The sequence below is a fragment of the Podarcis bocagei genome (genome assembly GCF_964188305.1).
Source record: "Podarcis bocagei genome assembly, chromosome: 9".
Taxonomy (NCBI): domain Eukaryota; kingdom Metazoa; phylum Chordata; class Lepidosauria; order Squamata; family Lacertidae; genus Podarcis; species Podarcis bocagei.
Window position 1 is genome coordinate 11,505,924 of NC_138134.1, and position 27,025 is coordinate 11,532,948.

At 43.2% G+C, this 27,025-nt stretch overlaps 1 protein-coding gene and 1 long non-coding RNA gene across 4 annotated transcripts in view; one reads left to right on the top strand and one right to left on the bottom strand.

The window, feature by feature from the left end:
* PPARGC1A (PPARG coactivator 1 alpha) overlaps positions 1 to 27,025 on the bottom strand; it is a 673,798-nt gene that overhangs the window by 449,421 nt on the left and 197,352 nt on the right. For all 3 annotated transcript variants that reach the window (XR_014011494.1, XM_081207651.1, XM_081207654.1), the window contains exon 2: positions 1,720 to 1,779. Coding sequence is in view for 2 of the 3 variants with exons in the window: in XM_081207651.1 (XP_081063777.1) it covers positions 1,720 to 1,779 (60 nt within the window). In the remaining variant the exon portion in view is untranslated. The remainder of the gene's footprint in view (positions 1 to 1,719; positions 1,780 to 27,025) is intronic.
* Positions 1 to 27,025, top strand: part of LOC308594654 — a 515,175-nt gene that overhangs the window by 139,219 nt on the left and 348,931 nt on the right. The gene's annotated exons all lie outside the window — the stretch shown is intronic.

Below are 27,025 nucleotides of genomic sequence, written 5' to 3' on the forward strand. Positions count from 1 at the left end.
AACAAATAAACACAGACACAGCACAAATGCTTCCCATCAGCTGTTCGTTGCTGTGCTCAAAGATCAATGACCTACTGAGCGTTTGCGTGTACACTCAGTTGGAAACCTGGGTTGGCACCCAAGATTATATGCAATAAACACAGCACACAAGAAGGATCAACAATACCATGGGCCTTTTACATTCTGCTCTACACAAATTCATCCAGTTGGCGAAGTATTTTGATTTCAGTGCCTTTGATCAAACATAGTGAAGGCCATTTCACACATTACACACACACAAATCTGGATTTGTCACTGAAAATACACTGTAGTTAATCAGATACCACCTGCACACAACTTTGTCAACATTCACACATTCCATTCCTTATGTACATTTAACACATCTTAAATGTCCACCCCAAATATATTAAGTGTGGTGGCCCTTGGAATAACCCTAAAAGTCTGACATCTTTTGAATTTTATTATTATTTCAGTCACAGACCAGTTCCAGCCCACATACAATATCAAGAAAGTCATAAAACATGATAGAGATACATCTGAATTTGCAGTTAGGTATAACAGGAACAATGCAGATATAGCAACAGTTAAAAAATATATAAGTTCAAACTTAATCGCTAACATATAACCTGAAATTATCATTTAAGGCCTTAATCATTATGATAGCACAGCTTGTTCCCTAAGTTTTATAGCAATCTCACAGAATTTGGCTACCCTTAACGTGATCTCAGGATCCTTGTCCTCTACCAGGGATTTTAGACACTGAAGTTCGGATTCATTTGGAGATTTTTGCATGGCAGGGGTAATAAGTACTGAGTGCCTATCCCTGTAGAAACAGCAGCGTAACAAGGCATGAGAGACAGTTTCTACCTCCATCGAGTTGCAGACTCGTTCCACGTATGGTTTACCCTCGAATCTGCCCTGCAATAAGGCAGATGGCAGCACGCTGGAAGTCTGACATCTCTACTTAAAACTGCCCTGGAGTTATTTACAAAGGGCAGTATAGAAATTTATTGGATACATGAGTAATTAAAAAACAAAAACAACCACCTATTTGGGGAGTCCCAAGGGGGGGACGGACGACATTTTATGTCTTTTAAGGATTTTGCAAATGTTTCCTTTTAGAAGTTCTCACACTGGGAAAGTGGCCAACAGATTGAATATCTACATGAGGTTCCACACACCCTTACAAGAGTGGGCTCCAGAAGCAAAAGTGCAGAGAAGCTACAGGTGGAACAAACAGAGAAGCAGAAGTTCAACTCATAAAAAACCCTCAAAGTCTGTCATACGATTTCTCCTACAATCTGACCCACTACTCTGAAGGATCTCTGATAGAGAAGACCCTTGCCTTCCTTACTGAGACATTATTCAGCTTCACTCCAAGCCAGTACCACCAAACTAGACCTTGGAACAAACAAGCATAGTTATAGCCACACCAGTAGTGAGCAGAGCACTTGTTTCCATAGCAAACATCTCTGGGTCCCTAGAGACTCCTTGGTCAGACCAGTGCTGTAGTCTCTGAAGTGTACTTAGGGGCAAAGTCTGTGGGAGTGCTTCCTACAATCTGCCAACAGAAGGCTGCTTATGCATCTTATTACCAAACACACACAAACACAACAGGTACAGCTCAAATTCTTTAACCAAGTTTTTCCACATCCCTAGTGTTCTATCTGTATTGTGTCCACAAATTATTCAACAATTTAAAGGTGTGTTTTTTCTTACCTGTGCACTGTTGAAAAGAATGTTGCATTCCTTCATCGGGAGGTCAGCACTGGAAAGAGGCTGCAAAAAAGAAAAAAGCAAAAATTAGGACAAAGGTATATCAACTGAACTGGCATTAGCAGATTTGAACTTGAGTATGAAATGTTGGAACCTGGACTATTCCACCAACAGAGATTTAGCAGGTGCCTTCTGCTTCAACTTTTAAATACCTGCTGAAAACTTCTCTATTCTGCCAGGCTTATGCAGGCAATTAAGAATATACCCGGATGTTCGGGTTCCAAAGAACGTTTGCAAATGGGAACACTCACTTCTGGATTTGTGGCATTCAGGAGCCAAAACGTCCAAGTACTAAGGTGTTCGGGATCCAGGGTACGACTGTACACACTTACCTATCTCACTCAACACAATGGGGTTTACTTCTGAGTAGACACCAAAAGGATTGTGGCGTTAGCTACGCTTGAGCTAGAAATGTACACTATTCTTAACTTTTTGTAATAATGTAACTCTGCATCAAAAAGTCATAGCAGGTTATTTTAAAAGGGGAAAAAATTAACACATGTAAAATATGTAGAAGACCGCTCCTCACAAGAAGCAATATATGCTGGTAACAAAGAACAAAATGTGTCAGTTTAATAAGAAACAGCTCCACTTCTGCAAAGATCTAGGACGTGAGCTAGACTCAGCATAGCAGAGCTACAGAGAGTGTGCAATATGAACCATTAGCTGTGTATCTTCAAAAGAAGCAAGCCCGTGAAATTCCAGCATCCTCAATCTATCACCCTCAATCTGAAAGCACTTTACGTGGCCATGAGACCCACTGAAATCAATGAGACTTACTTTCACTTGGAATAAAATGCAGAGGTATTCGTTCACACAGCTGTTACTGTGCACAGAAATAGTTGCCTGTGGCTGGGGTGGGGATGCTGGAAGTTGCCTCCCTTCTCCCTGACTGCACTTAATCTGGTCTGCCCCTTTAGTGTTATACCTCCAAGCGGTACACTATAAATATTATTCCCCTTAGTATGCAGGCAAACAGGCTGGCAAAACACTAAATTGACTCAGTTGATTAGTTTTTGTCAGTTACAATGCACATTTATCTATAAATGCAATCCTCTGTAAGATCGATATGTTTATTGAGTTCATTTTTCAATAAAGTTTGAGATGTCCTCAATTAATAAGTTGAAACATAACCTATAAAAGCTACTCATCCAGCACGATCTCCAGCCTGCCCCACAATACAGGAGAGAAGCACAAACTGGACAATTTTACTTTGAGATCGCCCCCGCTCTTGGCAGCACTACAAAATATGCTCAGAGAGGGAGAAGACGAGGAGGAGGAGTTTGGACTTGATATCCTGCCTTTCACTCCCTTTAAGGAGTCTCAAAGCGGCCAACATTCTCCTTTCCCTTCCTCCCCCACAACAAACACTCTGCGAGGTGAGTGAGGCTGAGAGACTTCAGAGAAGTGTGACTAGGAGCCCATTTCGACGGCTGAGGATTAGGTCACAATTGGGTTTTTTGTGTCTTTAATAAGGCTCTGGTATGTAACAGGCAACAAAGAAGACTAATGTGCATACCATCCTTTGCCAGCTCACTATTCTGTGACTGTCTGCTGATCCTAACAAGTTGCTATGCTCTTGAAGAGGTCCACGTGTGTAGACAGATATAAATACAGTGGTGCCTCAGGTTAAGTACTTAATTCGTTCCGGAGGTCTGTACTTAACCTGAAACTCTTCTTAACCTGAAGCACCACTTTAGCTAATGGGGCCTCCTGCTGCTGCTGCGCCGCCAGAGCACGATTTCTGTTCTCATCCTGAAGCAAAGTTCTTAACCTGAAGCACTATTTCTGGGTTAGCGGAGTCTGTAACCTGAAGCGTATGTAACCTGAGGTACCACTGTAGTGGACCAACATAACTGCCTGCATATTTAGGCTATCTTTAGGTGGTCATGATGAGCTCCTCTGCCAGTTACACTATTGCCTTTCACCAAATCTGTTAGTTTTTGAGGTTCAGCTGGACTCTTGGCTCTCTTTCCTACAATAGGGAATGTGTTTATGCCTCTGGAACAGGCAAATGATAAGACCCAGGCGAAGGTTGTACAGCACGTGTGATTACATACCTTCCAATATTTCTCTGATGAAAATAGGGATGTCCTAAGGAAAAGTGGAAGTGATGTATGGAAGTGGAAGCTGGACCATAGAGAAGGCTGATCGCCGAAGAATTGATGCTTTTGAATTACGGTGTTGGAGGAGACTCTTGAGAGTCCCATGGACTGCTAGAAGATCAAACCTATCCATTCTGAAGGAAATCAGCCCTGAGTGCTCACTGGAAGGACAGATCGTGAAGCTGAGGCTCCAGTACTTTGGCCACCTCATGAGAAGAGAAGACTCCCTGGGAAAGACCCTGATGTTGGGAAAGATGGAGGGCACAAGGAGAAGGGGACGACAGAGGACGAGATGGTTGGATAGTGTTCTCGAAGCTACCAGCATGAGTTTGACCAAACTGCGGGAGGCAGTGGAAGACAGAAGTGCCTGGCGTGCTCTGGTCCATGGGGTCACGAAGAGTTGGACACGACTAAACGACTAAACAACAACAAAGGAAAAGTAGGACATTCTGGAATAAAATCAGAAACCGGGATGGCTTCTGTATATTTGGAACTATACCTGGAAAATAGGGGCACTTGGAGAGTCTGTACACATTCTTTTAGTTCTTTGATAACCTGATGGCTATTTTGGCATATATTTCATGGATATGCAAGAAACATGTTTGTCCAGAAAGCCATTGTGGTTGTGCACATATTTGTAGATGAGCAGGAATGTAGATTTAGCTGTAATCCAGAATTCAGAATCTTAGCAGATTATATAAACCTTTGTGTGTTTGAAGATAAATATGCATCTTCTTCAGCCTTACTTGGAGTGACTAAACTCAGAGTCTTGCCAGCAGGAGTTTTGCTTAGTTAAGGATTTGGGGATCTCAGTATTTGTTTGAAGGAGATAGGAAATGAAAGCTTTCGCCACTCATGTTCTTCAAACCTTGCAGAAGTTTAATTTTTTAACCCTGAGAGTCACAAATTTCTACTGGTTCCAGAGCAATGACGCTTGGACATTGCAAGCAGGCCTTTGCAACCCCTGATGATCTCAGATAAAAACTTCCGAGGACTACAAATCTAATGATTTTGTCTAATCCCTTTCAATATCCAGTTTTATAGTTAACTATATATTTTAATGATTAGTGAATGGCCCATCTCAAAGCAAATTACAAAACTAATGTCTATTAGATACCAATGAAATGTAGTGTTAGTGGTTGGTATTTAAAAAAAGATTGGGAGAAATCCATTTCAAGACTCTGATCTACATATTACAGTTTAAAAAAAATTCATTTTCTTGTTTTCGTGGCTATTCTTCTCCCCGCAATAAACATTTCCTTCACATCAAGTCAGTAAGAACTGATTAGGAAAAAGTATCTTAGTTCTCTACATATGATCAAGCTTCAAATTACAGTATTGTGATTACCCTGCTTTACACCAAGATATTCCAAATCCTTCAATATCAGGATTTCAAGTTAACCCCTAACAGACGACTATTCTCTTGAGATGGCTGCTGGCACAGCTGCAGGGTGTGAGATAATTGGTATAGTCTTTTACTCCTTTGCTGAAACACACATATATGCACACACACACACACATAGATATACACACACACACACGTACGTCTCTGTAACGGAGACTGGGGAAATTCCCAGGCTAAGAAAGCCAGGTGGACTTCCTAACCTGTATGATGGAAAGTAAACCAGGTATGAAACAGATGTCTAATAACAGGAACAAATCTGAAAGCTGAAGTGTTGGTGCAATAAAAAAAAATATAGGTATATAAAAGAAGAATTCTGGGGTGCCATGATTCAGGCTTGGGGCAAGTACAATTTGGTGAGAGAATCCCAGTGGAGATTTAAAATCACAAAGTAGCAAAGTAAAATGTGGACATATAGGCTGTTAGATCTTTAAAATGTCATTGTGAGTTCCAAAGTTTCCCCCTTCCCCTAGCATAGTAAAAGACCAAAAGTTTGGTAAGTTTAAAATAGTTTACTTACTAACTCTCCAAAGGTCAGATTCATGTGCTTTTCCATACAGCAGTCAGAAAAAGCTGCACAGGCAGTAAAACTTGGCTTAGTTACAGTGGTGAAAGTTGCTAAATTCTTGGTACAATAACTTGTTAGAGAGGCTTGTTAGAGTCATGTGGTCAGAGCTGAAGCAACCAGCTCAGAACCTCTTCTCAGGTAGACTGAGGTACAACAATACAGTAGGCCTGATTACTTTCCTCCCAAGGTGAAGGGAAGGGACATCGCTAAGCCTGGCAAGACAGCTTACTCTATGGAACCCCTTTATGCATTAATTAGACTTAAGCATGTTAGTTAGATGAAGCTGGTTATCCCACATGAAGTAAGATGGGTCGTTCTAAAAGCTCAGGCAATATAGGACTCATCTTAAAATTGACTCACTTGGCATTTATAATTCTTTTGTTTTATTTTTAAAAGGCAATCAGGTAACCTAATATCTACATTTACAACTTATAATTGATTGCCCCCCCCCTTCATCATAAGAGGCAGAAGCTTCAAAAATGAATGGAAGAATAAATTTCTCAAAAAAACACTTCCGAACACCAGCTGACAATAAGGCTTTCTTCACTGAGATGTGGGTACAAGATAACCCACCTGAACATCATTCAGTTCCAAAGGTGCTCCAAAGAGAAATTATTCATGTTCAGTATTTATAAATGATCTTGGACAATGTGCAACATTGTTTACCTTGGACAATGTGCAACAAGAGCATGAAAGCAGGAGGAGCTCAAACAATTAAAATGACATTTGTTTGTTTGTTTGTTTGTTGTGTTTATATACTGCTCAGTCGTTAGTATTTCTAAATGACGTACATAAAAACAGTCCACCCAAAATTAAACAATAAAGCTGCATCATTAGAATGCCTGAAGGAACAATAACATTTTCGTCAAGAGCTGGAAGTTCAGAAAGGAGGCTGCCTTCCTAATCTCGTTGGGAGGGAGTTACACAAGCTTGGGCCCACTACACGGAATGCAGGGCTTCTGAGCCAGTGTGGTGTAGTGGTTAGGAGCGGTAGTCTCGTAATCTGGTGAACCGGGTTCGCTTCCGCGCTCCTCCACATGCAGCTGCTGGGTGACCTTGGGCTAGTCGCACTTCTCTGAAGTCTCTCAGCCTCACTCACCTCACAGAGTGTTTGTTGTGGGGGAGGAAGGGAAAGGAGAATGTTAGCCGCTTTGAGACTCCCTAGGGTAGTGATAAAGCAGGATATTAAATCCAAACTCTCCTTCTCCTTCTCCTTCTCCTTCTCCTTCTCCTTCTCCTTCTCCTTCTCCTTCTCCTTCTCCTAGCATTTATGAGTTGTACATCTGAGCCATGTGGAGCTACTAACAAAGACTCCCCCAAAGATATCAGTGATCTTCCTAAGAAACCAGAAGCCTTTCTCCTGGGCATTGTCGGCCAATTGGTATCAAAGAAAGACAGGACTTTTTTTATGTATGCTACTACAGCAGCAAGAATACTCATCGCAAAGTATTGGAAGACACAGGATCTACCCACTCTGGAAGAATGGCAGATGAAGGTGATAGACTATATGGGACTGGCTGAAATGACCGGCAGAATCCGTGATCAGGGGAAAGAGACGGTGGAAGAAGATTGGAAGAAATTTAAAATTTATCTTAAGAAATACTGTAAAATTATTGAGTGCTAAAATGTTGAGGTTATAGAAAACAGGGGACTACAACTGTAAAAGATTAAGTAAAAGAAAAGAACAAGGGAAAATTAGATAAAATCAAGGGGGAGGATTTGCTGAAACAAATTTGGGAATTGGGACGCAGAAAGGGGAGGTATGGGGAAGTCGGCGAAGTAAGGTTTAAGAAAAAAGGATTTGAAATTATACATGTTTGTTTATGTGTGTGTATGTTTGTATTGTGTATTGTTTGTCTTTATATAAATGGTGAAAAACCAATAAAAAAAATTATTAAAACAAAAACAAAAACAAAGATATCAGTGATCAGACCAATATATAAGGAATCAGCAGGCAAGAGTATTGTTAGCCCAGAAATGGAAGCAAGAAGAAATTCCGACGAAAGAAGAATGGCAGACGAAATTAATGGACTATGCAGAATTGGGCAAAATGACAGGAAGGATTCAAAACCTGCAAGACCAGAGATTTACAGAAGATTGGAAGAAGCATATGAACTATCTGAACGGCAATTGTAATCAACAAATTACGCTAGTAGGACTACAAGAAGTTTTGTAAGGAGAAATTTATGAAGTGTTACAGCTCCCATTGCTCGGTCCCTGCTCCTGCCAACCTAGCAGTTCGAAAGCACATCAAAGTGCAATTAGATAAATAGGTACCACTCCGGCGGGAAGGTAAACGGCATTTCTGTGCGCTGCTCTGGTTCGCCAGAAGCGGCCTAGTCCTGCTGGCCACAAGACCCGGAAGCTGTACGCTGGCTCCCTCGGCCAATAAAGCGAGATGAGCGCCGCAACCCCAGAGTTGGCCACAACTGGACCTAATGGTCAGGGGTCCCTTTACCTTTACTTTACAGCTCATGCTAGCTGGGAGAGAGCCAAGCCATGAACCTGGGTTTAGATGTCATGATAAGCCAAACTTTGACATAGAACAGCATGGCACAGCAGTAAAAAGAACCAAGTAGGGACAAAGTAGGTGTGAGTTCTTCTCCAGGAATCTGCATGCTTGCACATTCAAACAAAACAATGGTTTGGCTTAGCCTGACATGCAAACCAGGGCAGTATGTCATCCCTCTGACTCAGTATAGAAAGAAAACGAAAGCTCAGAGTTTGCGGCACCAGTAAAAGCCTTCACGGGCACCATGGCATCTGCAAGTGCCAAGTTGGCAGCCCTTAATTAGGCAGAATGAAGTGGGCACATCGGGCAGAAGATGCTGGGCGTGGAATTGCAAGGTGTTGGGAGAGAGAGCTGCTTGCGCCACATGTTTGCCATGTGCCTTCCATGCTAGCCTGCTGCCCTTGGGTGTGAAATACTCTGTCCTGTCACCAGAGCTGAAGTAAAATTCAATCGGTCAGCTTCACCTCAAACGGCTCAATGTCTTCAGCCAGTCCTGCCCTGGAGAATTGGTTCAGCATTCTCATGCATCGTTATTCTTAGCCTGTCTGCTCCCAGCTTTTCTGTCATTTATTCAAACAATGCATCTAAACTTTCAGTCAGAATCCTCCGAATCAAAACGTATGTGCAGTCATTTTAGCTGTCATGGAGCAAGGCATACCTTATATTGCAATGGCTGAAGCTTCCTGGAAAGCTGGGCAGAGCCATAGCTCCCTGTTTTATTTGCTTCTAAAAGCAGATATATCACAGTGCTTTACACTAGAACCAGATGAATGATGCTAAATCATCTCTGTGGCAAGTCCTAGCTGCCCCACCCCATTGTCAGATCCAATACCAGAACTAAGGGATTAAGTGAATTCTTGTGTTGCGTCTGTGAACCTGATACTGGACCCAGGACAGTGGTACCTCGGGTTAAGAACTTAATTCATTCTGGAGGTCCGTTCTTAACCTGAAACTGTTCTTAACCTGAAGCACCATTTTAGCTAATGGGGCCTCCCGCTGCTGCCGCGCTGCCGGAGCACGATTTCTGTTCTCATCCTGAAGCAAAGTTCTTAACCCGAGGTACTATTTCTGGGTTAGCGGAGTCTGTAACCTGAAGCGTCTGTAACCTGAAGCGTATGTGACCCGAGGTACCACTGTACTCTACCACTAGGCTAGCATTACTGTATCGGCAGGGGAGAACTTTGGTAATAATATGGCACCCAGAAAGAGGACAACATTTGGCACCCCCTCTCAATATTTATTATGTTCATGCCTTCCTCCCTCTCACCTTCCGTTCTGCACGCTCTTGGCTTGGCGGGGGGACCACCCACACCACCCTAAATCTGGCATAGGAGCTTCTCAGGATTTTCAAGTGGCACTAATAATAATAATAATAATAATAATAATAATAATAATAATAATAATAATTTTATTATTTGTACCCAACCCATCAGAAAGGGTCGCCCCAGCCACACTCTGGTCAGCTTCCAGCATATACTTACAGTGGTACCTCAGGTTAAGTACAGTGGTACCTCGCAAGACGAATGCCTCGCAAGACGAAAAACTCGCAAGACGAAAGAGTTTTTCGTTTTTTGAGTTGCTTCGCAAGACGAATTTCCCTATGGGCTTGCTTTGCAAGACGAAAACGTCTTGCAAGTTTGTTTCCTTTTTCTTAAAACCGTTAATACCGTTAAAACCATGCTTCGCAAGATGAAAAATTCGCAAGACGAAAAAACTCGCAGAACGAATTAATTTCGTCTTGCGAGGCACCACTGTACTTAATTCGTTCTGGAGGTCTGTACTTAACCAGAAACTGTTCTTAACCTGAAGCACCACTTTAGCTAATGGGGCCTCCTGCTGCCGCTGCGCCGCCGGAGCACAATTTCTGTTCTCATCCTGAAGCAAAGTTCTTAGCCCGAGATACTATTTCTGGGTTAGCAGAGTCTGTAACCTGAAGCGTATGTAACCTGAAGCATATGTAACCCGAGGTACCACTGTACTAAACTGGATGATTATTCCTCAACTTTAGAGACTCAAAATAGGGCATCACTCAAGTTTCCATTATTTCACCTGGGTTATCTATCTTCCAGCTACACCTTTATTGGTGCTTACATTCATTTATCCAGGTTGATCTTGCCAGAGTGACCCACACCAGCCATTTTTACAGGCCTTCAGGCAGTGCTTAACCACCATTTCATAGAATCATAGAATCTTACAAGCTGGAAAGGACCCAAGCGCCATCTTGTCCAACCCCCTGCAATGCAGGGATCTCAGCTAAAGCATCCATGACATTGATAACTGCTTGCTGCTCTGTGTGAATGTGATTCTATGAAATACATCCTGCATTCTTTATACTGAGTGCTCTAAAATGGCAGGGAATTTTGAAAGAGTGTTGTTGGGTTTTTAAGATCAGTGGCTTGGCAACAAGGAATTGTATGCAGGTAAGGAAAGAATAACAAACCTAGACAGCATCTTAAAAAGTAGAGACACCACCTTGCCAACAAAGGTCCGTATAGTAAAAGCTATGGTTTTCCCAGTAATGATGTATGGAAGTGAAAGCTGGACTGTAAAGAAGGCTGATCGCCGAAGAATTGATGTTTTTGAATTATGGTGCTGGAGGAGACTCTTGAGACTGCAAGAAGATCAAACCGATCCATTCTGAAGGAAATCAGCCCTGAGTGCTCACTGGAAGGACAGATTGTGAAGCTGAGGCTCCAATACTTTGGCCACCTCATGAGAAGAGAAGACTCCCTGGAAAAGACCCTGATGTTGGGAAAGATGGAGGGCACAAGGAGAAGGAGACGACAGAGGACAAGATGGTTGGACAGTGTTTGCGAAGCTACCAGCATGAGTTTGACCAAACTGCGGGAGGCAGTGGAAGACAGGAGTGCCTGGCGTGCTGTGGTCCATGGGGTCATGAAGAGTCAGACACGACTAAACAGCAGAAGAAGAAGAAGAAGAAGAAGAAGAAGAAGAAGAAGAAGAAGAAGAAGAAGGAGGAGGAGGAGGAGGAGGAGGAGGAGGAGGAGGAGGAGGAAAGAAAATTTAGTTGGTCAATAGAACCAGGGCTGAATAATAATAATAATAATAATAATAATAATAATAATAATAATAATAATAATAATAATAATAATAATATTTATTTATACCCCACCCTCCCCGGCCAGAGCCTGGCTCAGAGCGGCTAACACCAATAAAATCACAGTAAAAACATAATGGGGGGGAATTTAAAATACAGGTTAAAATGCAGTTTAAAATGAAGCCTCATTTTAAAAGTAGCCAATAAATCAAGACCATAAGGGGAGGGAAACAAAAGGGTCAGACTGAGTCCAAACCAAAGCCCAGGCGGAACAGCTCTGTCTTGCAGGCCCTGAGAAAAGATGTCAAGTCCCACAGGGCCCTAGTCTCTTGGGACAGAGCGTTCCACCAAGTCGGGGCCAGTACTGAAAAGGCCCTGGGCCTCTCCTGTTCTGCAATCCTTCCTTCAAATGCCTGGCTATAGTGGTGATGTGTCTAGATGACTGGACTGGTAGTGCTCTCTTCTCGATAAGGCCGACATTGCAGAACTGGGAGTGCACTGCCATCTGATCAGACGCAGGAAGGGAACAGGCAAGGCAGACAAAAGTGTGCTGCGCACACACATACACACAAAAAATACAGTGGTACTTTGGGTTACATATGTTTCAGGTTACATACGCTTCAGGTTACAGACTCCGCTAACCCAGAAATAGTACCTCGGGTTAAGAACTTTGCTTCAGGATGAGAACAGAAATCGTGCTCCGGCGGCGCAGCGGCAGCAGGAGGCCACATTAGCTAAAGGGGTGCTTCAAGTTAAGAACAGTTGATAATCTTCAACATGTTGGCCACAACCTATCAATATGCCCACAGCATATCAGTGCTTTGTGGCATTCTGTGGGGAGTTCTGCTGCCTCCCTATATTCTTCTGCCAGACTATTATCCAAGGAAAGGAGATGGCTAGGACAAGCTAGGAAGGTGTATATATACTTGAAGAACTGACATACACACTGATGGGGGCATCAGCATGGTAAAGGGTATGTCTGCAACAGAAAAAGAGCTGGAATTTGGTGCAGGAATAGTGCAAGACACCCTGATCGCTAGAACAGCTTGACCACCTCTGCATAATTGAGGACTGCCGCCAGCACAGAACAAGTCAAGGTACCGATAGGATTAAATTTTTGTGCTGTACCAATTGCTTCCTCATCGCATTTTTACTTCATTCTAAGAGGACAGGACAAACGGGGGGGGGGGGAGAGAAATCACGAATTTGTAAATTTAAGATTATTTACAAAATGTGATAGCCTTATAGAAGTCATCTCCCCTACTGAAAATGCATAAAATATATTAAGTACTGTATAAGTATGATATATCAATTAACTGTTTCACAAGGTCTAAAAATATGCAAATTGCTGCACTTCAATTAGAAAAACCTGCATCCTTGGAGAATACTGTAAATCAGGAAATTTGGGAGACATTAAGAGTAATCAGTGAAGGAAAGCATGCACTCTTCCCTGCATCCTATTTTTATACATACATAATGAAATAATTATAGGTACTCTTTTTTATGCCTCTGCAAAAATATTAGAATCTTAAGATCCTTACAATGATAAATTTAATCCACAGTACATTTGCAGACTACATTAATTATATGAAAAAAGAAATCTATTTTCCTTCAATATAAGTAAGTTGAAACTAATTTGGACATGTAAATTAGAAATATGACTTTCAATAGTACCAATGTGTAGGAGCGATTGTTTAGATTAATTGCAGTGATGGTTAATTTGAAAATGCAATAGGTGTTTCCTGCAGAGATAGAAATTCAAGCACATTTGGCTAGTTTCTATCATGCAAATGTGCTCCCACATATTTAGAAAAGTGTGTTTATAACAGAAATCACTAAAGGCTATTGCTTTTTTTTATCTTAGGAACATCATACCCCAAAACCATAACAGAAGAGCAAATCCAGATTTCAGCTTGGCAAAGGGTACCATCTGTGCCACCACAGATCTGCAATGGGAGATAAATTGTATGAGAGCAACTCCACCCTACTCCCCTATTAAATTTCTCTGTACATATAAAGAAAACTCATCAAGGAGAGGTTGAGCAAAACTTAGACTGAGTCACATTCAAACCTTTATGTCTGACTGTGCCACATGACCTAACGTTTAAGGCAGCCATCAATATGCCTATGTGCTAATTTGCTTACTGATGTTCACCTTTCGTTATGGCTAATCACCACTAAAGCAAAGCCACTAATCTATTTCACTTAAAATCCAACATGCTTCTGTTCTGGTTGATGCTATGTACAGTACCTAGGCTAGGAAGCTCACTATTGCCTATCCAGGGTTTCAGACAGGAAGGCATTCCTAGCCCCAGTGGCGTAGCGTGGGGGGTGCAGGGGGGGCCGGGCGCACCGGGCGCAACATCTGGGGGGGGGGGCGCGCTCGCACTCGCAGCTCTCTGCCCCTACCTGGCTCACTCACTCTCTCTCACTGCAGTGCTGGCTGTGCGAATCCAATCCGAGCCGCTGGGTCGCCGCCCACTGTGGAGGGGGTGGGTGCCAGGCGTGCGGTGCGGAGAGAGAGCGAGGGACTATCTGGGGGAGGGACAGTGCAGCGGCCGCCCAGCGCAGCGCTGAGCACGGGAGGGAACCACACCAGACCAGACCAGGCAGCAGCAAGAAGAAGCTGGCAGCGGCGGCAGGTTAGGGGGCGCAAATTACTTGCCTTGCCCCGGGTGCTGACAACCCACGCTACGCTGCTGCCTAGCCCTACCTAGATTGAAGTTAGGACCTTCTACATGGAAGGCATATTCTCTGCCACTGAGCTAGGGCTCTTCCCACACACACCAATAAAATGTTCTTCCTGATCTTTTGTCTAAATCCCTCTTCTTGCAATTCGAAGCTGTTGGTTCCGGTCCCACCCTCAAGAGCAAGGGCAGTAACATGACACCCTCTTTGTCCAACAACATCTGAAATACACTACATTGAAAATGATGTACCGCTGGTATATTACACCTGTCAAACTAGCAAAAATGTACAGAGTGAGAAGTAAAGTTTGTTGGTAATGCAAAACGAAAGACGGAGAGCTTTTTCACATGTGGTGGACATGTGAAAAAATGGGGGGGAAAGGGATATGATTTATAACAAATTGAAAAAATTGTTTAAATATACCTTCCCAAAAAAACCGGAAGCCTTTTTGCTGGGATTGATAGGAGACGAAATAAGAAAAACAGACCAGAGGTTATTTATGTATGCTACGACTGCCACCAGAATCTTAGTAGCCCAAAAATGGAAAACTCAGGAAATACCAACATTAGTGGAGTGGCAGACAAAAATGGTTGAATATGTAGAATTAGCAAAACTAACACATAGGATCTGGAACCAAGAGGAAACAAAGTTCAAAAAGGAGTGGAGAAAATTTGTTGAATATATAAGTAGCAACTGGGCTGTTTAAAGACTGTAGTAGGATTAAAATCAATTTTGTGATGTGGATAGAATGTAATTAAGAATCTGCGGGAAAAGAGAAAACCTGTTGAAGGGAGGGAGGGAAGTCCACATGTGATAGAGCGTTTAGAAAATAAGCAGACATCTGATTGTGGAATATTTGAGTATTTATTTTGTTTGTGTTTTTTGAAAACTCAATAAAAAGCATTTATTAAAAAACATAATGAAATGCACCACATTGCTCCATCATCTATGTAACAGCCTTTAAAATATTTGAAGATTAATACTGTGTTACCTTTTTAAATTACAGAGAGGCGCCATTACTTCTTGTGATCTAGACACTAGGTGGTCAATGCAACCTAGAATCGAAACAGTCTTTTTAGCCATTGCATCACAGTGCTGACTTCTGTTTAGCTTGTTGTCTGCTGAAGCCCCTAGACTCTTTTGACATGTAGTACTGTCAAGCTAGGTGCCAGCCATCCTGTATCTGTGCATCTTATTATTCTTATCTCAACGCACCCTTTTGCATTTATCTCTGCTGAAATTTGTTTTGCTAGTTTTGGCCCAGTCCTCCATACAGTGGTACCTCGGGTTACATACGCTTCAGGTTACAGACTCCGCTAACCCAGAAATAGTATCTCGGGCTAAGAACTTTGCTTCAGGTTAAGTACGGACCACTGGAACGCATTAAGTACTTAACCCGAGGTACCACTGTACTAGATAAGTCTTCTAAAAGAAGTGTAATGAATGGCCTAACCTGTTTTGTTGCCTGGAACAAAACAGGAAATCACACACGCCAAGTCAACTTGCATAGGCCAGTAAAAAGTTCCACAGGAGCTCCACCCCTCCCAGATAGTAAAAATACAATTATAAATGAATAAATATTTACTGCCCTTTCGTGACATTCAAAACCAGCTGCTTGAAGCTGCTATCTCATTCTGCCTACTGGTAGCACTGGCCCTGTGAAATGCACAGCATCCTCTAACTGGCTTTACGGCGCAGTAGTATCTTGAATCAGTACAACTATGATCATACATCTATGCTAAATAAGTGATGTACATAGATTAAAATGCATGCTTATATAAGCTAGCTTTATTTAAGCAAATGAGATTTCTGATAAACATGCAAATGGGAATTTTAACAGCAATTTATAAACCACAAATCCTATTCTCATTACTTATGCAAACCATCATAGTTTTGTCATGCTTTACTACATTGCCTTATCATTTTATCCATGGTACTTCCCCTCTGTTGCTTTCCATTTTCCCTCCCTGTCATCTGCATTTTCTGGGTGCCTTTTTAACATCCTTCTCTCTGTTATTTTACTCTTTAAGGTAATATAGGATTTGACAAGAACATCTTGATCCCTCTGCCCCTCAAAATCATACATATGTAACTAGAGAATAACTAGAACAGCTCTAATTTGTGATACATAATTACTGGAAAGCTTAAAGATATTATCGCACTTGAGTATGACCCTAAGGGCATTCTGTGTCTTCAAAACAGAACATTAGATACCTAGATATTCTAAAATATTTTTTTCAAAGTCTTCTAAGCTTAGTTAACTGACTATGTCCACAAGGTTGCGTCAATATTTATCTTTTTCTTTTCTTTTTTACTTATTCTTCATGCCAGCTTGCCATTGAGTTGAATATTGTTTCTTCACACCTCTCTTTAGCATAACATAGCTTCAAAGAAACCTGGTGTGTCTATTTAGCCATTTGATCAGAATACGTTAACAGAAGAGAATCAAGAACAAATCGGAAAGTTGTTAAGTAAAAGGCAAAAGATTTATACGATCTGTTTTCTATACCACCTGCATTACAAATTCCCAAGGTCCTAGGCCCAGTTCAAAATGCTTGAATTTACTTTCAAACCCCCCTGGTGAGTAGCAGAAGGACTGCTTTCTGTATCTGCGCTTATGTGTTACAGGATGCTCTCCCCAGAGAAACTGCCTGCCAAAGCGTGTTCTCCTTCATGGAGAGCACGTGTTGTGGTGGGGGCCGCCAGGACACTCCAAAGTTCGGGGCGGGCTAACTGATCGTTGGCCACTGATGCGATTGGGGCTTCCCTTGTTGTTGGGAAGAAATTAATGTTGCCATTTATTGATTGACAGCCAGAAATGCTAAAACTCCTTGCACGAGGCTAGGGCTTCCTCATTTCGCCCGTGCAGCGGATTGCCCGTCCCTCCCTCCCTAGAATAGGGTTGTTCGCTTTGACCTTGCTATGCCTGTCATGGGGTCGTCTGCTTTGGAGCGGGGGCCTGGTAGGAATTTTGTCCATCTGGCTGATTGGCTGGGGCCATTTGGTTTTTGCCTACTGCGTAGCAAATTGTCACAACTTGTAAGGTTGCGGTTAGGCATTGGTTTATGGTTTGGTTGGTTGAGGGGCATGTATTGGCTGTGCCTGCCCCTCTAATGCTGCTGCTGCAAGGGATTCCGTTAAAGGAATTGGGGGCTAACTATTGCTTGTCCACTCTGTCAAGGGGGCTCGGGCCATAGCAATGAGCTCCTGGTTGCATTTGGGGTGAGGTCAGATTCCCTGCTCCGCGTAACCCCCAAGTGTATTCCCCCATTCTGACTTTCGCATTGTGCGGAATGTCAGTCTGTCCCCCATGGTGGGGGCAGATAGTCGCAACCAATGCCTAAGCAACCACTCACAAATTTGTATTTTAATAAAGTTGTGGCCAAAATTATGCCAAAAACCTTAAACAAAAATTCTGTGTGATGTGTGTTATTGGGGTGGACCCGGGGACCTCGACACGCAACTACTTCGTTGTCTGATCAGCACCAGTCAAATACCTTTTTGTTCCTATCTTATCCGGGTTTTAAGTTGGTTTGCAACTGATGCTAAAGATGGGAATTCTGATATTGGTATATCTGCAAGCAAAGTGTTAAATGAAGTTGTTGCAGCTGACAACAGAAGTGAGGGGGAATTTGCCCTGGAGAGCATTCATGGGGCCTATGTCTATACCAGACTGGTCCACTGAAGGGAGCGAGGGAAAGACTGAAATATGAATCTTCCCTTAATACTTTTAGGGGGGGTTAAATATAAGAAATATAGGCTACAATATTAGCTCATATTTATAAGCTTAGGCTTTGACTTGTGCTGTAAGTTTGCAATTTAGTGGCTTAGGAAGTATTTTAAATGTTAGCTGGAGAGAGATGCTCTTCTTGAAAAGTAATTATACTGTAATGCAGATGGCAGTAATAACAATTAGACAAGATAAGGTCTCACAGCAATCTTCACGAACCAAACCAAAAGTAGCACTGAATCGTAAAAGACCAAACGTGAAGAAGGCCGCAATGCAGCAGTTATCAATGTGCTACCAGAAGTGATGGGACTAAAATTACAAACAGTGAAAGGAGCGGACATGCTGAAGGTTATGCATTTCATATGTTTAAAGGATTCTTAATCCTAGACTAATCCTTCTCTGTTTCTATTTGATCTTGCATTTCATAATACACTGAGTGTTAGAAGAACATTTGTTTGGATATTTGAATTCTATCTCCTGCATGTTTCGGGATTTACACAATCACATAGGGGTTTGCTCTCGTTTAGTGATAGGATTTCTTCCTATCTCCCCAAAGTTGTTGAACTATCAAAATTCCTGAAGAATCATTAATCCCCATTAACAGATGACTTTCAAGATGAGTTGAACTGAAATCAAAAGAAAGAGCATGTCAAAAATGTCATGTTTGCAGGTGGGCCTTTTTCCCCCCTTTCCAAAAGAAATGAATAGTTAGTGATAAATTGGGAACTTCAGATGCTGAAAGAAGATTCTCAGCAGACCGTGCTGAACTGAAGCTGCCCATCTGAAGGAAATCTATCTTGTTTTTAGCTTTAATGAGCCTTCTAAAAACCTAAATACAACCAAAGCAGAGTACTCATGTCAGACCCACAGCAACAGGTGTGGGGCAATGAACATATTGAGGATTGCACCTTATCTTTTCTGTTTCCCAATGCATAAAAATAACAACCTGTCAGCTACCTTTTGCAGGTTGCTTTTAAAAAGTTGCAGACCAAAATGAAGTTTGACCTCCATTTCCCAGCTGCTCTGCTGGTGATAAATTCAGTGCAGATGGGTTGGATGAATGGGATACACCTTGTAGAATACCAAACCCATGGAGAGTTATTGCAGGTATAGATCTCTTCACATTTTTCATTGCATCCAATGTGTCATTCTTCCCCTGTCTTCTGAAAGGCTAATTTTTAATTTAGCAATTAAGATCAATAGAGACGAAAACTTCAGCAAATTTTCTCATATGACTGATTAAATTAGTGGATAAATTAACAAATCGTCGCCTACCTTTTGTGGGTCATTTTATTTTTATCATAAACTTCTCCAGGTCAGGAATGAACATATAAACATGTACATAATCATGTAACAAGAGCTGTGCTTTCACCTTTGGAGTTTACAGCTTCCATAACGGAACGCGGTAGCTTAGGTTTTATCACGATCAAGTCAGTTTGGCCTTTTTTGGCACTACATAGCTAATGAGATTCTTGGGAGAAAAGCAATGATAAACCTACACAGCATCTTAAAAAGTAGAGACATCACCTTGCCAACAAAGGTCTGTATAGTAAAAGCTATGGTTTTCCCAGTAGTGATGTATGGAAGTGAAAGCTGGACCATAAAGAAGGCTGATCGCTGAAGAATTGATGCTTTTGAATTATGGTGCTGGAGGAGACTCTTGAGAGTCCCATGGACTGCAAGAAGATCAAACCTATCCATTCTTAAGGAAATCAGCCCTGAGTGCTCACTGGAAGGACAGATCCTGAAATTGAGGCTCCAATACTTTGGCCACCTCATGAGAAGAGAAGACTCCCTGGAAAAGACCCTGATGTTGGGAAAGATGGAGGGCACAAGGAGAAGGGGACGACAGAGGACGCGATGGTTGGACAGTGTTCTCGAAGCTACGAACATGAGTTTGACCAAACTGCGGGAGGCAGTGGAAGACAGGAGTGCCTGGCGTGCTCTGGTCCATGGGGTCACGAAGAGTCAGGCACGACTAAACAATTAAACAACAACAAGCTAATGAGATTTCTTACCACTGCCACCACAAGTTGCAGCGTGATTGGTCGCTCTGGCTTTTTAACAAGCCTCTTGGCAAATACAGTCGGGCTTTCTGTAGGAATTGTGTTTCTCAAATGCTGGGGCTGCTATTTAGCCCTCCTGGCTGGTTTGTTTGTCTGGCTCTTTAATCCTCCTTCCTTCTTCAAACTCCATCCATCCACCTGCCTCCCTGCCCGACTATTCTATTTGTCTTGTGCTCAAGTGCCAGTCCAGAGTCAGCATTTATAGAAGGCCAAATGGAACCTTATTGGCGTCTTAGGTCTCCTGACTCTTTGAGGCTACAGTATTCAGTCTGACAATCTGCAAGATGGACATTGCAGCAGAGATTAGTCCAATTATCCTACAAGTTGTCTCAGTGACACACAGAGTAAGGTGCCAGAGCTTGTGGCTTGTACTGCTCACCTGTAATACACCTGGACTTCCTGGAATTTAACTGGAGTTGCCTTGCGTTTGATTCCTGAGACTAGCACATGGCAATGGAGCCACGTCCATCAGCATGCTCTGGAAAGGAGTGACCCAAGGCACCGTATTTTTCGCTCCATAAGACACACTTTTTTCTTCCTAAAAAGTAAGGGGAAATGTCTGTGCGTCTTATGGAGCGAATGTGTGGTCCCTGGAGCTGAATTGCCCAGGGGCGAAAAGCAGATCAAGAGGAAGGGAGTGTTGAAACAAAGCCGCTGATCATTTGCCGATCAGGGAGAGAGATAAGGGCCGCTAGAGATGAAGGAGGCTGCCTGGGAGGGGGGAGATAAAGACAACAAACTTGCAAAGGGGAGAAACAGGAAGACTAAAGCAATAAGGAGAGAAATTAGAAGAAAAGGAGGAGCAAAAAACTGCTCCAGCTAAGACACTAAGGCAAACAAGAGGGAAGGGAGTGTTGAAAGGAAACAGCTGATCAGTGGGATTGGAAGAGAGACAAGAGACGCTAGCGGAGGCTGCCTGGGAGTGGGGAGGTAAAAGCCCATGGATCCTCAGAATTTTTACATTGGGTCACCCCAAATTGACCATCAGTTCACATAGCATGTCCATGGCTACAGCCTGCACCAAAAAAATCACACATCCACTGTTTCCTGGGGCTGCAATGGTGCAAAAATGTAATTACAAAGCACAGATTCACATGGATCCTCAGGATTTTTGCATTGGGTCACCCCAAATTCACCATCAGATCACATGTCTGTGGCCACAGCATGCACCACAAAAAGCATACATCCACTGTTTCGTTCAGAATATTTTTTTTCTTATTTTCCTCCTCTAAAAACGAGGTGCGCCTTATGGTCAGGTGCGCCTTATGGAGCAAAAAATACGGTGGTTAGTAAAATACGGTGGTTAATAAAGGAAGAAGACTTTATATGCTACTTCATATGGTATGTTGGCCCGCTGTTTCATAAAGGCAAATCTAGAGTGAAATAGAAGGAAGTAAAGTTCCATATTCCAAGTACTCCCCTTTTTTACCTTGCCATTTCCAGTTCAGAGATAACAGCATTCCCCAGCCTGTCACAATGGGACCATGCAGGGCAGCTGTAAGGTTTGTAGCCCAACAGCCTTCTCTCATTTGTGAGAACTGGGAGCTCTACGTGGGAGCTCTCCCCAGGACTTCTGAAATTGCAAAATAGTCACCACTAAATTCCATTAAAAAGCACTGTCATTCGATGAACCGATTTGGAATTCCCATCTGTGGCAAGGAGCAAGTCCCCTATCAGGAAAGGTTGTGGCATCTGGGACTTCTTGGTTTAGAGAAAAGGCAAGTAAGTGGCAATATGATAGAAGTTTGTAAAATTATGCACTGCATGGAGAAATCAGATAATAAAAATATTTTTTTATTTATACCCCGCCCTTCCCGGTTCAGAAAACCGGGCTCAGGGTGGCTAACAACAAATTTAAAACACTTAATTGATGCAACAAAAAAATAGCATAAAATACAGTATAAAACGGGAATAACAATAAATTCAGAATTCAAAAATCAATTTAGGGGGAAATCCATCCAATAAACATTAGATGATCACCAGGACTAGCTGGCTAAATTAGTCCTATTTGGGCCAGCGGGGAGACCAGGGGAGAATTAGCTGTGGGATCCAGAGCAGGTAATCTTCATAAAAAGGGGAGGGGGAGGAAAAGAAGGGGAATAAAATATTAGGCTAAATTCAGATTGAAAGCCAGGCAGAATAGCTCTGTCTTACAGGCCCTGCGGAAAGAAGCTGAATCCTGCAGGGCCCTGGTCTCATGGGACAGAGCATTCCACCAGGTCGGAGCCATCACTGAGAAGGCCCTGGCCCTGGTGGAGGATAATCTGATTTCCTTAGGGCCCAGGACCTCTAAACTATGATTATTCATGGAATTTAAGGTCCTCTGTGGGGTATACGAGGAGAGGCGGTCCCATAAATACGAGAGCCTAAGCCACAAAGGGCTTTAAAGGTCAAAACCAGCACCTTAAATCTGACCCTGTACTCCACTGGGAGCCAGTGCAACTGGTAAAGCACTGGGTGAATCTGCTCCCATGGCAGAGACCCCGTGAGGAGCCTCGCTGCAGCATTCTGCACCCACTGGAGTTTCTGAGACAGCTTCAAGGGCAGCCCTGCGTAGAGTGAGTTACAGTAGTCAAGCCTGGAGGTGACCGTCGCATGGATCATTGTAGCCAGGGCGGGGCGGGAAAGGTAAGGGACCAACTGCTTAATGCGGCGAAGATGGAAAAATAATAGAGAAAAGTTTTTTCTCCTGCTCTCTTAACACTGAAACTCATGGGCACTCAATGAAACTTGAATGTTGGGAGATTCAGGGCAAATAAAAGAAACTGATTCTTCCTTCAGCACATAGTTATACCATATCCTACAAGAGGGAGTGATGGCCATCAACTTGGATGAGGGTAAAGAAGGATTAGACAAATTCACAGAGGATCAGGCTATCAATGACTACCAGCTACAATGGCTATGTTCAGCCTCCACAGCTGGAGGTGGCGATGCTTCCAAGTACCATTTGGTGTGTTGCGGAAATTATGGGGGGGCACATCTTTAAAGTTAAATATTACAAATATTATGCCTGAATATATCCTTTCAACTTGACAGCTCAGGGAAGTCACCTAGCTTTAAAAATAATATAAAATCATCTCCTTTCCCAGTTTCCTCCATTCCAAAGCTATTTTCCCCTTGAAAAGGGACTCCAGGAAGTTCCCAGAGGTGACAATTGCTGGCCTCATTGTTAGCTAAGGGAAGCCAAATCTCATCACCTGACTCGCCTCAGGCTCCAGACATGCAAAGGAACTTCTATTGTACTTTTGGGTGGTGCCCTGCCATGTCTGCATATGCTAATCTTGTACCAAGGACTTGTCTGGACATGTTTGCCAAGGTTAACCCCTCCCCTTTTGTGACATGTCAGTGATGTAGCAATGATGTATCAATGATGCTGTACGAACTGTATTCTGGGATATGGTGGGAAAGTTTTAAAAGTCTTTATCACACCATCCTCGGGGTTCAAATTTGCTCTTCGAACCTATTGCGCAATAAACTTTGGTCTACAGCTATTTGCTCCGGTTGGCTGGAATCCTTCCTTTATTCCGCAGGGACCTGCGGGCTCTGCCCGATGAGCTGGGTGACTGAGCAGCCTCGCACCTAGATTTTTTCCATAACAGGTGGAAAATTCATGAAAGGAAAGTCCTGCTTTCAGGTCTCCGCAGGCATCTGGTCAGTCACTGTGGAGAGCAGGGTGATTAACTAGGTGGGCCACAGGTCTGATCCGGAAGGCTCTTCTTGTGTTCCTACCAGAATGAGGCAACAGAATTTCAAGGTGATTAAGTAAACCATATGGGACGCGGGTGGCGCTGTGATCTAAACCACAGAGCCTAGGGCTTGCTGATCAGAAGGTTGGCGGTTCGAATCCCCACCACGGGGTGAGCTCCCGTTGCTCGGTCCCAGCTCCTGCCAACCTAGCAGTTCGAAAGCATGTCAAAGTGCAAGTAGATAAATAGGTACCGCTCTGGAGGGAAGGTAAACAGCGTTTCCGTGCGCTGCTCTGGTACGCCAGAAGCAATTTAGTCATGCTGGCCACATGACCCGGAAATACTGTCTGTGGACAAACGCCGGCTCCCTCAGCCTGTAAAGCAAGATGAGCGCCGCAACCCCAGAGTCGCCTGCGACTGAACCTAATGGTCAAGGGTACCTTTACCTTTACCTTAAGTAAACCATGGGAAGGCAAACTAAGGCCCGGGGGCTGCAATCTGGCCCAATCGCCTTCTAAATCCGGCCTGCGGGAATCAGCGTGTTTTTACATGAGTAGAATGTGTCCTTTTATTTAAAATGCATCTCTGGGTTATTTGTGGGGCATAGGAATTCGTTTATTTATTTATTTTTTCAAAATATAGTCCGCCCCCCCCCCAAGGTCTGAGGGACAGTGGACCGGCCCCCTGCTGAAAAAGTTTGCTGACCCCTGGAGTAAACCACACTACTTCAGACAGCAAGTGGCATATGTCATTTTGGAAAGGTGACCCATGAAAACTCATTGCAAGAAAAAAGCTAACACATCAGAGAGAAATGTTCTAGCCCAGCTCTATCCCTGCTGTCTTACTTTGATACAGGAAGCCCCACCTCGCAAGAAGGTGACCGGCAGCCCTGTATATAAAGGTAAAGGGACCCCTGACCATTAGGTCCAGTCGCAGATGACTCTGGGGTTGCGGCGCTCATCTCACTTTATTGGCCGAGGGAGCCGGCGTACAGCTTCCGGGTCATGTGGCCAGCATGACTAAGCCGCTTCTGGTGAACCAGAGCTGTGCACAGAAACACCGTTTACCTTCCCACCGGAGCGGTACCTATTTATCTACTTGCACTTTGACGTGCTTTCGAACTGCTAGGTTGGCAGGAGCAGGGACCGAGCAACGGGAGCTCACCCCGTTGTGGGGATCCGAACCACCGACCTTCTGATCAGTAAGTCCTAGGCTCTGTGGTTTAACCCACAGCACCACCTGCATACCACTGCACTATCCCAAGACTTCAATCACTTTATTCCCAGTTTCCGATTCCATTCTTCTGCATGGCTATATTCTCATTCATACACGAATGTCACCATGTGTTGAACATGCATGTGTTGATAAGCTTTGAGTTGTCCCCCCGCTTGTGAAGTATGATCCTAGAACAAAGAGGATGGTATCAAAATAAAAAGACACACCCTGGCATGGAGACTGAAGAAATAATGATGCAATAATAGCAAGGAACTGTATATAGAGCGCTTGCTATTTCACCGAAGAAATAACTAAAAATTCAGTAAAGTTTCTCTGCACTCTGCTTATATAAAACAAGTCCTTGAAATAAAAGATCACATTGCCATTAATACAAATGCTTCAACAGAAATAGAAAATGAAGATGAATAGCACATAGGTTCCACCTGGCTACAGTTTACGTGCAGAGTCAGCCATCCTAGGGAGACTCCCAGTTATCTTTGACATTCCGCCTGATGGCATTTGGAAGTAGTGACTTACTGCCAATGTAAATCTTAGGCTCCCTTGCTTAAGAAAATGTGTTTTTATTATTAGAGCGCATTGCCCCACTGGAGGAAATTTAGCACCAGTGAGAACAACAGTGAATATATTTCTTTATTACTATTGTGTACAGGGCATATGGGTTGTAAGAAGAACATCTGTCCTCCTAATCTATTTTACTTCCACTTTTATTTACTACATCTAGCCAGGGACAAAGCATATACCATGGGTATCTGTTTTTGTACGCGCATGATTCCAGCATGTCCACATGAAGCCTCACCAGTAAGGGAGATTAACCTATGCTGGCAGATGTCTAAAAGAAAAGAAAGTGCATACCTTCCTAGTATCTCAATTTTCCAAGGACAGTTTTGGAATTACAGTGGTACCTCGGGTTACAGACCCTTCAGGTTACAGACGCTTCAGGTTACAGACTCCGCTAACCCATAAATAGTACCTCGGGTTAAGAACTTTGCTTCAGGGGGAGAACAGAAATCGTGCAGCGGCAGGGCAGCGGCAGCGGGAGGCCCCATTAGCTAAAGTGGTACCTCAGGTTAAGAACAGTTTCAGGTTAAGAACAGAACTCCAAAACGAATTAAGTTCTTAACACGAGGTACCACTGTACAGAAGCCGTCCCAGGTTCTGATTTGATCCCGGAATGTCCCAATTTTCTCTTTTCCTCCCCTTCACTTCTTGGAGAAAAATTAAAAGTGAGGTGTGGGTATGTGTAGCTGCATAAACGGAGTCCTGTTTATCCTGAAAATAAAATACCTGCACCAAACTAAGAAAATGGTGATGCTGGCATACAAAGCCGTTCCTGTAATTTTGAAGGAAAAGGTCACCAATCCACTCTAAATTATTTAATTCCAAAGCTTCGGCAGCCAGCCATTTCTTAAGAAGCATGGGGAGTGTTGATTCATTTATTGTAAATGGAGCCTGAAACTTGTCTACTCAGAAGTAAATCCCACTGTATTCAATGGAGCTTAAAAGGTAAAGGTAAAGGGACCCCTGACCATTAGGTCCAGTTGTGACCAACTCTGGGGTTGCGGTGCTCGTCTCACTTTATTGGCCGAGGGAGCCGGCGTACAGCTTCCGGGTCATGTGGCCAGCATGACTAAGCCGCTTCTGGCAAATCAGAGCAGCGCACGGAAACGCCGTTTACCTTCCCACCGGAGCAGTACCTATTTATCTACTTGCACCTGACATGCTTTCAAACTGCTAGGTGGCAGGAGCAGGGACCGAGCAATGGGAGCTCACCCCGTCGCGCGGATTCGAACCGCCGACCTTCTGATCGGCAAGTCCTAGGATAGGATGTCCCTATTTTCATCAGATAAATGTGGGAGGGTATATAAGCGGCTATCTTCAAAACCCTTGTTTGCCATGAATCCTTAGGCTCAAGCCCTTAACCCTCACCCCCCCACCTAATATGAAGCCTGAATATGTGCAAAAACGTGTACTCGTTCCTCTGTTATCCTCGTCACTCCTTTCCCTCTTTTTGCTGCTTCTCCTACTGTCCAAACATTAAGAACAAAAGCTTCTCTGGAAGAAGACGCTGCCTTCTTTCGTTAATCTATAACATGCCATGTATATGAACAGTGTTAGATAAATAAATAGATGGATTATGCCACCAATTATCAGTTTTGATCCTCAAAGTCGGGAGACGTATAGAAGGGAAAAGATATCAG